Here is a 12,017-nt window from a genome sequence, read left to right as displayed (position 1 = left end):
TTCAAAATTATAGACCAGAAGTCGAGTGAAATAACCTTTTCACTTAATACTGAGTGGGCTACAGCAGGGTTAATGTGTACCAACTGGAGAGAGACCAAATAAGGAGACTGAGAAAGATCAGAGGTCTAGAAAACATGAATTCCTGGAGATACTGTACAAATTATGGTGGTTTAGGGAAATACGATAAGGCTGAGACCAAAATAAATACTTAAGTTATTGGCAAAGAAGAAAAAAACAACACCCCACATTATTTTTTCTCTTCATTTCCATGATGGAGAAGAGAAGAAGTAATGTGTTTAAAGGCCAGCAATACTTGTTTGCAGGCACTTTCTAATAATGAAGTTGGAATTTCTATGTCTTGAGGTCCCTGTTGAAGAAGAGTGATAAATTTATGGCACAACTAAGTTCTAGTATAGTTGTTATTACCCTACACATAGGGGTGGACCAAACAACTTTAAACCCCTTCTGATTCAATGATGACATCCTTTGTTTGGTGTCCTGTATTTTCCAAGATTGTACATTTAAAATGTTTGTTCATTTATTAAGCCAAAAGCTAGAGATCTACTATAATAACATTCTGACTAAAACTTGTCTCCCAGAAAGAAGTCCCACTTCTTAAAATACAAGAGAAAGAATATACCACTACAAAGTTTGTTTGGCTATGTTGGCTCCCTGTTAAAATCTGTGGCTTACTTGTTTTCTAAGTTCACCAGACTTTAGGTTCTATTACTTTTATTTCTATCTTTGCTTACTAGATCAAAGACCTTTTTATAATCACTATTTTCTGTCCATAGGTATTGATAACACTGAACTTAACCAATACGTCTTACCTTTTTTTGCAATTTTTAAAGACCAAACCTTTAAAATCTCATCTCCACTTGTTTGTTTCTTTTTTTTTTGTTTTGTTTTGTTTTGTTGGGGTTTGTTTTGTTTTGTTTTCTTCCCATCTAGCAATTAATTTGTAGTTATTTCTGCAATTTCTCCAACTTTTCCAGCATTGTAAAAAGTCTAGCACTGGAATTCTACACAACACGCATTTGTCTGCCACACAGTAGTGAAAATTACAAGTAATTCTTCATCTGCCCATATCTCTACTGGTTGCACCCAGAGGGTTCCAGCATATTCTCTGATTGTCATCCCTCACTCCTGTTTTGGAAGTGCAGGCATCTGAATATCAGCTAAAGCATATTAGAAAAACGCTTCTATTAAAACACTTGGTAACTATATGAAGATTCCTTAGGGGTAAAACTTTAAGAATTCAGAGTTATAGATTGAAAATTATAATTCATTGGACTTTTCTGTCACACCTTTGTCCTTATGCAACTGTAGAGTTGTTTATGATGTCTAGATTTTTTCCTCAGGCATTACATTACCTAATTTCACAGGTATGGTTTATATTGCTTCATTCTGCATTTGAGTATGTATTTGCATTTGAGTAAAGACAAGCTTTGTTTAAATGAGACAGGATTACACATGACTGTGCTTTTGTTGTATTTCAGTCTCTGAGGATTGTGCGTTTTCTTTTAACTCTTCAGTCTCTATTTTTCCACAGATTTTGTTATCTGTAATCTCTTGCAGTTCTAAAATCCCTAATAGAGATGCATAGCATTGACAATCTAAGCATATATCTGCATTTGGCTCCTCTTAAGCACATTCTAACCAAATAAAGAAGCCAGAAAGGTTTTGTTTGTTTGTTTGGGTTTTTTTTTTTCTGTTGTTTTTTTTTTTTTTAAATGATGGAGCAACATGACATAAAATTCAGAGCTGGGAGAAAGGACCATTTTAATTTCTCAGCTAGGCAGGAGAGATGACACATTTGTCCATGTGAACCCCATCAATGTTGCAGCTGTGGCTAGCTCTTTCTTCCCGTGTGTTTGCTAACCAGGTCTTAAAAAATACATTGCTGAGGGTTTGTGTGATTGAAAGCAGCCTGCTGAGAATATAAAAGAGGCAGATTGAAGATTCAGCTTTTACATTACACTCCTGGCTAGATCTCAGGCTTTCTGGAGACTAAGAAATAGGGACAACCTTTACAGCAGAACACTTCCCCCTATCCTTCCTTTTTGGTTTTTTTTTTTCTTTTTTTTTTTTTTTTTTTTTTTTTTCTTTCCATAATGACCTTGCTAGTTGGGATTAATTATACTCTCAAATTTTTGTGTTTTCCACAAGGAAACCTATAGAGTTTTTTCCAAGTTTCTACTTAAGTTGTCTTAATACAGTGTTGTGTATATGCACAACATGCATACATGCTTCATGTCATCATACAACATTGCTTCATTGTGATTAACTTGTAAGACCAAGGTAAAAATTCTGCCCAAGTGTCTGTGCATAATACTTTTTTCATCTGATGTCTCCTGAGGATCGAATCCAGGCAATAGGAAACTTGAGTCAGGAAAGGACAACACATGAGTTTTGGATTAAGTGCTTATTTTTAAGTATAATGGCTGAACAGCCTGTCCCTTTTAATGTATGTACATTGCTGGAATCTAGCAATAGCTGAATGGTCATCATATGAATGGAAATACTTTATTTTATTTTATTTATTTTGTTTTATTTATTTTATTTTATTTATTTTATTTGTTTTGGTAATTATTAGAACTGACTCTTCCCTACCTTTACAGTTGTAATTACAAGCACTTACACTGACTGAGGCTAATATTGGTGTAAACTGCTTTAATTCTAGTACTGAAAATAATGGGATGAGTTAGGTATGAAGGTGACTTTCAGTATGAAAAAGCTGTTATAATCAGGCTCATAGAGCCAAAGCTATCATAACGTTTCAGTAGTGTTTTGTTTCCTATTTTAATGGAACATTTAATTTTTACTCTAGTTCCGTCTTTTAGTGTCTCTGAGACCCTTGGTACACTGAGTACACAGAAAGGCTCTATGCTAGTAGTGAAATTGAATTCAGCTCCAGACGCTCATAAAAATAAATAAAATTGAAACTACCTCTTGGCTTCATATGCACCCAAAGCACTCTCACCACAGGCAACAGAGTTAAGGGTCATCTCTTTGTTGTAGCTTTGACCACTAGCATCTCACTCTCTTATGTTTCTCAACTTTTGTAATGCTGTGATACACTGAAGAACATGCAGAAACTGAAGCTCTCCAAAAGAAACGAAATAACAGGTTTAAAGGAACAAGTTCCTCAAAGCCGTTGCAGCTGTATAGCAGCTAAGAGACATTTGCCACAGAAACTGTCCATTGAAAGTACCAAATATCCCATTACACTGCTGCTTGTGGTATTAAACTTCTTTAGTCACGCCCGTAACTTCAGCATTTACAGCAGAACTGTACACAGAACACTGGAAAAAACTTCTCTTCTGTTTTTGGGGAACATTCTCAAATAACTTTGATAAATGCAGGGACCAAAAGGTCACCTACATTATTGGGTAATATTTATTTATCAGGAAGTTCAGAACACTGAAATTGTCTTGATGTAAAACCTATGAATTTGATCCTTGCCATTCCTGGCTTGTGAAAGAGAAATACTGATACCTCTTTGGTAGCTAATGTAACATCTGGAGAAAGAACCCATCTTTTCCTCGTGTCCAGATACTCTTTGTTCAGTCATCTCAGGAGAAATCAACCTGCATATAACACTGCTCCATAATTTCCATGCCTCTCCTGTGTGAACTCAAACTAGTAAAAATCCCAAAATAAATCCCACCTTTTTGAATTTATGTACTCTGTGCACTCAAAAGCCAGATTAAGGGCTGGATGAGAAAAACATATCTGTTTCAACCTTGCTGAAATTTTCACTGCTGTCCTGAGATGCTGTATTACTCTGTCCTGAGATGCTAATACCAGAAATATGTGGCAAACTGAAGGAAAATCCCACCAGTTCCTGCAGTCCTTATTGAAGGAACACATGCAACAAACAGTACTTTGTGGGATAGGAATGTGATGGGAATGAATATTTTGGCCAGGGCCAGGTCTCCCCAGTCCTTCTCAAAATTGCATGATAAACTGGACTCTTGCAAGTACTGGCAAAGCTGAAATGACATGTATCTATATATTCCCTCCTTTAATATCATGGTATCTCACTGCTTGGATGAGAGATGGCTACCTAGATGAAGAACAGTAAGTACCAGTATGAGCTGAACTGAATACTTAAAGGGAAAAATAAATAAATAATTTAACACTCATACTTGCAATTCAATATCCATTGGCCAAATATACAAACCCTGATCATCATTTCAAGCTGTACTGCAACAGAATGTGGTTACTTGGCACACAGCTTTTAACTGGCAACAATGACAAATAATACTTTTTAGAATCTCCAGTGAAGTATGAAACTATTCCATTCTGGCAGAGGGTGGTCTGGCTTCAGCTATTCATAATTTTCTCACATCTTGGCTGGACTACAGCAATAATGTATACCTACTCTCAAAGTCAATAATACTTAAAAAATTCAGGTTAGCTCAAGACAGCTATATGGCATCTTATCAGCAACATACTCTATTGCGAATACATTAGCTTGGTCTCCAGTGTCTACACAGTCAAGACTTAGCCACAAAGACTTAATTCTTAATTATGTTTAGGGTATTGTGCTGTAGCATCTAAGCCATCTATTGCTTTGACCCAGAAATTTTTAGTCCAAGATGACATACTAAATAAAACTGGACTGGAACAATAATGCACATCACACTACCTCCCATTACAAGTTCACTCTGATCACACTTACTTCATTATATATACACAGCAATAGACTTATGTAAGAAAATCTGTTTCATAACAAGTCTCTTGCACATACATAGAAAAACTTTTTACTCACCTAATATCCTAAAAAGCAGATCATCTCCCTCTTTCTTTGGCATAGAATTTGGCCTCTGGCAAGATCTTAATCCCTTTATCCCCTGATTCAGTGAGCTACTGGTGAGGTGTAGAGACCATTTCTGCTCTTACTAATGTAAAGAAAACCTGACAGTAATTATCTACTGCAAGGAGACTCTAAACATTCTGTAGGAAAAAAACTAAATGCCTGGAATTTTTCATTTCTTAATTAATTTACTTAGTTTTTATAAAAAGAAGACTTAAGGATTTTTCAAGTAGTTACACAGTCAAAAGTTTTACATTTTGAAAGAAACATCCTTTTATAAAACTAAATGGTTTTGAGCTACTCTGCAAATGCAACAACAGTTTTCAGTTTTACTGCAAAAAACTTCACCATTTCGAGATGCAAGAAAGCTTTCTGGGCTTTACAGAGGGTTTGTTAAGAACCTGCAGCAACATCTGCAGCAGCTGATCACCCAGTTCCTACTTTATTCATAACTTGCAGAGAGCTGTTCTCTGCTCTGCTTCCCTTCATGTACATATTCATTTAGATACAAACCATGATTCACACTTAGGCTGCTTTGGAGCTTCTCAAAGTAAGTAGCTAAACTTACATTACTGAAGCTCAGTGCTTTTGATTATGCTGTTGACACACAGTGTAACAGCAGAGACAGAAAGATTATTGGAGATAGGGCTCACACCTTGAAAACAAAGGCAACAGAAAGTTATTTATTATAGTCCAGACCTCACTTTAAGAAATGCCTGGTTACAATCTTATCTTCATTTACTTTTCTTTTATTCTCCTCATTTCTTCTGATTCTACACTTTGATTGTAAGGCTTCTTTTTCAGTTTTGTACAAAGGAAATCCTTTACCAAACAATGAGGGGAATTTTGGAGGAAGGGAAAAGGAGAATATGGAGACGTAGTATAAAACTCCATCCATTTTAGGACTGTTTTGCTGACTTTTGCTCATATATCATGAAAATCAGGTAGACTAGGTTATGGCTGGTGGATTTACGTTATGGTTGGACTTGATGATCTTCAAGTTCTTTTCCAACCAGGCTGATTCTGTGAAAAATATTATCAGAACAGATGGAAAATTTGCCTTTTTTAAAGTGGAACTACTAATTTATCTCGGTTGTGAAATCTTGTTTCTAGAGCAGATGCACAGATAAACTCAAGGATATTTCACACAGCACTTAACAACTATTCTATGTCTTTTATTCTCAAAATGACACGAGGATGACATATTAAGTCTCAGACCACACACCTGGTAGAGGTTCTTTCCTATACATGAGACTGTAGAGGCAAACTGGTGAAGCATAAACAACACCTGAAAGTGTGGAGGATCTTAAAAAATTAGAAAAAAAATTCTGACTGCATCAGAATGAAATAATGTATACACTCTTTGCTTGTTGAAAAATTTAGTCTTACGTGCATGTTCTATAACTATGGTGCTTGTAATTATTGCTGGAGAATGAACATGAACAAAAAAGATGGAGGAAACATTAATTCAACCAGTGTTTTGGAACTTAGAGGTTGAAATATTGGAAGATTGTTGAAGAAATAATACTGAAATTAGAAAGGATTTTAAACCACTTTTTTGAAATTTACTGTATACCAAAACCGTAAGTGAGACAACTTCTTTGGGGTCAGAGCCACAGAGATAAAGTAATTGCTTTTGTACCGAACTATGTATATTGTGTGATTTCATACACCATAACCTGATTTTTATGATATATGCACAACATTGGCAATATTTCAGCTGAACATCATATTTCAATTCTAGGAACTTCAGAAATGAAAGAGGAATCATTTGGGTTCTCTCACTTTCAGAGGAGAGAGAGTAATGTCCTTAGAGGAAGGCTAAAGAGGTTTTGTTTTAATTTCTTGTAAAAAATACGCAAAACTTCTCATCCAGATTTTGTAGTTGATTTGAAGCAGATCCAGCAAAGTTAAGTTCTTAAGCATGATTATGTGTGGCTGTAATTTCAGCTTCACTTCCGTAGTTTTCAGGTAAATGTACTGGGAACCAATAATAACAGGCATAAAAATAATGAAATCTAACAAAATACTAGAAAGACATACTGAGCTGTTGCATAACGTTATCCAGTTTAGCACTGAGGTAAGAAATAAAACCTACATTGACCTTTTAAGTCCAGATTCTGCAGTAAACAACCATGACATCCTGTGCTAAAATAAATAAATAAATAAATAAATCCCCTGTTCTTTTTAACTTTGGAAGATGCTGTTTCATCCTGCCCTCATGTAAAAGCATTAGCTGCCTGGTTCTAAGGGGCTTTGCAAAGTCAGTTATTCACTGTCCTCCAGAGTGGTGATTGCTTGTTAATTACTTTTCCAATAGAGTGTTGTGATAACTTTGACAACATACCTTAAATTTTAATTCCTCCTGTTTTTTTTTTCTGGTTGTTGTACCCAGCTCAAACAGCTTTTCCACTGTGTGTGTACACTGTCCAGCACAGAAGAGAGCCTCATCAAAGACTGCAGACACAACCACAGCCCAAATTAAAAATCATGAGTATTTTCTTACATGTCTTCTCTTCTCCTAGGTTCAAAATAGTTTCTCCCAGCACAGCTCAGAATTGTCTCTAGCTGAAGCACTAGTGTTGTTCATTCACAAGGCATTCAGAGGTGTTTAGAGTGCTAGGTACTCTGAGCCTTCCACTGACTTCACATGGGTGGCCACCTGTGCATGCACCATCCCACTGAGGTCAGCCCAGGTGCAGTTCTCCTCTGAAAGAAATGGTTGGGTTGTGGCCTCACATGGAAAGATGTCAGAGAAATGACACTTTTTAAATTATTTTTTTTTTTCTTCCCCCCTAACAAAGCCCTGTTTGCACTTTGGGTGTTTATTATAAAACAGTATTGTTTGTATTATTTTCTGACTCTAAAAAGCCCATGTATCTCATTGATTCTGAGCTGATGTAAATATGGTCACCTCTTGAGGAAAAATTGCTGTAGTGGGACATAACACTGGAATTTTCCAAAGTGTCATTTACTCACAGGTCCAGACAAGAGTTTCTTAGAGCCTGCCTTCACTGGAAAATAGTAGTGCATCCATAGTCAAACTTACCTCAGCATGTATCTGCAGACGTTTAAACAAGAAAAGGTATTCAAGAGAAGGTGAAAATTTCTAATCCAAAGCTAGGCCAACACCAGAACAGCATCCTTTATTATTTGTGGAGGCATGGTGGACAGTTTAAATCCTCCTCCCGTACATGAATAAGACTGCTGCATCTAAGGTGAGTCCTTCAGCTTTTAAAGTTATTTTATGCTCAGTAAATACTTGATTATGAAAAAAAATGTAAACCAGCTTTAATGGGAGATGTTAACAACCCAAAAAAAAAAAAAAAAAAAAAGGTGAATTGATGCTTCTGAGACAGATAAGTTCAAACTCCTTGTTTAAATTAGGAAATAAGAGGTTTTCTGCACCTTAGGCACATGCCTCTAAAACAAGTGTGGCTGGAACAACACAAAGACTAACTTTTGCCCTTGTACAGATCAAAACCTGCAAAAGCTAGACCTCAGGGACTTTTGCTCAGTGGGAGAACCATTTCCATTTGCTGCTCTTTCTTTATACTCAGCATCTGAATCAAACCATCGCATTAAGCAACTATGACAAACTGCTGTTTATCAGGACAAAGTAACGAGCAGGAAAAAATTATGCTGTGGGGGTGGCATCTTCCTGACATGACTTTGATTCTGGAAATTACAGTTTAAAAAAAAAAATAAAAATTCAGTTTAACTGCCTTTCTGAATGTGTGTCATTCAAGTTTTACATTCCAAGAAACCCAGCAGTGATTAATAACTTTGCTGAGCTGAAGATCAGTTTGCTAAGGATTCACTCTAAAACATCCAGTCCCTTCACCAGGACTGTTCTATGGAGAGTTCTGGCCTCAGATAAATTAGCTGCATTAATTAAACCCATACAGAACATCAAGGTCTACATACTAGCCAACAGGGGAACACGGGAAGGCTGATGTTCAGGGCCACCATGAGCAGCTTCATACTGATGTGGTTTCTGAATATTTCAGTCTTTCCCAGACCCAAAAACTGTGACGCAGGGAAGGCCATGTCTGACCCTTCAGTTCTACTTAGTTGGGTGTGCATTTTGCAACATGTCTGAAGAACACCCTGTGCCACCACTCTTGAAAGCTCCATCCTTAACTCTGTATTCCCAGATTGATTCACTCAGGCTGGTGGTCACATCAGTGCTGGTTAGAGGCAATTGGAGATCCTCCTTCCAGTAAAAGTTCTGGTCTTACAGCCTTGTCCATGGTATTGATTTTGAACACACACGACAAATTTTTTAACCCACGGTATTAAAAAGAAGATGAAAAACGGTTTGTGCCTATAACTATATGGGAGAAAATAAAAATGAAATCATTGAATAAAAATGGAATAAAATAATTCCTTCACTAATTACATAAAAATGAACAATTTTTTTCTTTTTTTTTTTTTAAAAAAACAACTTTTTCCAGACTTTTCCAGGACTTATAGGTGTTGTACCTAGCAAAGTTCTTATTGTTTTTAATTTAAACATTTCCTGGTGTCATTTGCTGAAAATGCTGCTTTTCCATTTTGAAACTGCTCTGGGGACTCAAGTAAAGCCAATCATGCTGAGCAGTGCTCTATGGAGAAGGGGCAGCTGCTCAGACTGGCATTTTTTCTTTTACAGAGAAACACAGATTTACATCAGTTGAGGATCTAGCTCTTATCATGGATTTGTGAGAACATTTCTGTAACTGTACGATAACACAGGAAAACCAGAATGTAGCAGCTGACAAGAAAACACATTTTATATTACTAATATTCTCCTAATTTTTCAGTGCAACTAATAATAACAGAATATATAGTTGATACAGTTGCATGCATACAGTGTTTTTAGTGTGGCTTTTCTATTAAAAGAAAGTCAGCTCTGAACTTTTTCATCCAGTAATAACCACTCTGAATGCTTCCTGTTTCAGAAAGACCAGTCTCATGTGAATTCAAAACACCTGAAACACAAGCCATACTGTATTCTAAATATGGCAGGCATAAGGACAAATTTTGCTTTAATTAAATTACATTAATGTACCTGATGCACATGCACAGTGTGAAGTTATTCAGAACATCTATCTATCTATCGATCTATCTATCGATCTATCTATCTATCTATCTATCTATCTATCTATCTATCTATCTATCTATCTATCGCTACATTAGTCATCTAACTGTAATGCTCTGAATCACACCATTGGGCATCTCCCTTTCCTACACTGAAAATTTAAGTCTGAGTTTGACCTGTTTTATTAAATCTAAGAAAGATGCTTAAGGCAGACCAACATAGGTGGAATGCCTCCCATTACCAGAATTACCATACCTAGCTCTGTATGTCACCCAGCACAATCAGCTGCAGTACACGTTTTAAAATTACTTGTGCTAAAAAAATATATGTGAGCTTTGAACATCATCTTTGTTTCCTGAGCTCAATGCAAACAGTAGCTCACAAAGAAAGAAAAAAACCAACACAAAATCTGCACAAACAACAAAGAAAAAGCCTCCTCAAACAACATACATATTTAAGACAGTAATAAGTTTTTATTTTTGTCCTTGTTTCTCACATGCACCAAGATCAAGAACAGCCTTCCTCTGGACCCATACAACTTAAAATGTTGATTTAAATGTGATGAGAATTTCTTATGCAATCATAGTTCCTAGCACAGGGTACTGCAAGAAAGAGAAAAAGCCTCCTTCAGTTCTTATACAACTTGCACTAGAAATGTGTTCATTGGTATCACCCATGCTAACTGGAGTGGCTGATTTTAATTTCTTTAGAATCATCAAAGACTGCCTACAAACTTTGGAAAAAAGCCTTAGCATGAAAGTTTGAAATACATGTGATGTAAGGAAGAATTAAACCTCTTCAAAACTCATCTCTCCTTTAAGAAGGCAACAGTTGGTATGTGGGTCTGACTGCAGGAAAGTACATTTTTACATGAGATTTTAAGGGACGTATTTTGAATGCCTCACAAACAGCTTATATCACTTTTACAACTTGTTTTATGCTGTGAAAGGCACCTGTTGAAGCACAACTCTTTTCAGGGCTGAAGTCACAGCAATTATTTTTATATATTTCTTTTTTTTTTCTTCACAGGGATTTGTGTTCTCCCAGATATGTATCTACAGAAGCTCTCATCACATACAAGGCCATATCACATTTTACAGAAATCTAGTGACAAGCCTTAATATTCATGCCTGGATTAAGACCATCAGAAGTTTCAGAGGCTTGGTTATTCAGAAAAATACAGAGGCAGAGTCTCAGGTGCTGCCAACTGCCACACTACTGAAGTCATGCAAACCTAAAAGAAAACACTAAGTCCAGGAGATGCTTTTGGAGTCTGGATTCGGTTCTGGGCACAAACACAGCTCCATGCAGGAACAATTGATTCTGTAATTTTGCCTAGTGTTTGGATTTCTGAACAAACTTTAAAATACAGCAAATTATAGGGCCTTGCTGTTGTTACTCACTGTGAAAGGCAAGAAAGAAACATAGAAGGTGTGGTTACTACAGGCTGTAGCATGTCATTTTGGTGGCCTTCAAGTTTTGTCCAGGAAACTACTATCAAGAATGGGACAGAAAGCATCCATCTCTCACTTGAGTTAAATGCCTTTTGAGAAAAAGACTTACACTCTCTGACACAAGCTATACCTACATCTAAGTAGTTTTGAAAAACAAATAAACTAAATACAGAAAGAATTAATCCTAGACTTATCACTGAGGGAGGGAGGATGTCATCTTAATTTCTGACCTGTACAGAAGAGACACGAGCATAGATTAAAGCTTTAAGGGGCTGTCTGATGCACAGGTCTCTTGTTATTTCTGAACAGAACAAAGGATTTCCCCTGAAATAAACTGGGTAGTAAACGCATAAAAAGACAATACTCAAGAAATCAAGAACAGAGAGGACTCACTGTCTTTTTGGACCATCTTCCGGAACTTTTCCAAGTCCACACTGGGTGGTCGGCTGGGCTTCTTTGGAAGCTGGCCCAGCTTGAACAGTGGGGGCAAGGTTTTCCGCTTGTGTGTCCCTGAGCTTCTGTCCCCATCCACTTTCTCTTGTGATCCACCTGACAGCACCCCTGCAGCAAGCACTATGTTCATCTTACAGACCTTAGAAGAAGAATCTGATTCTTCCTCTGCGATTTTGTTGAGAAAGATGTTCGCAGGTCTCTTTCC

At 36.7% G+C, this 12,017-nt stretch overlaps 1 protein-coding gene across 1 annotated transcript in view; it reads right to left on the bottom strand.

Moving 5' to 3' along the window:
- Positions 1 to 12,017, bottom strand: part of FYB (FYN binding protein) — a 40,878-nt gene that overhangs the window by 27,664 nt on the left and 1,197 nt on the right. Inside the window, exon 2 of the mRNA XM_010008750.1 lies at positions 11,753 to 12,017. This exon is cut by the window's right edge and continues 457 nt beyond it. Coding sequence (XP_010007052.1) covers positions 11,753 to 12,017 — 265 coding nt within the window. The remainder of the gene's footprint in view (positions 1 to 11,752) is intronic.

The sequence above is a fragment of the Chaetura pelagica genome, unplaced genomic scaffold, assembly GCF_000747805.2.
Source record: "Chaetura pelagica isolate M959 unplaced genomic scaffold, ChaPel_1.0 scaffold31, whole genome shotgun sequence".
Lineage (NCBI taxonomy): Eukaryota > Metazoa > Chordata > Aves > Apodiformes > Apodidae > Chaetura > Chaetura pelagica.
Note: the sequence above shows the minus strand (reverse complement) of the source record. Positions and strands in the feature narration are given on the sequence as shown.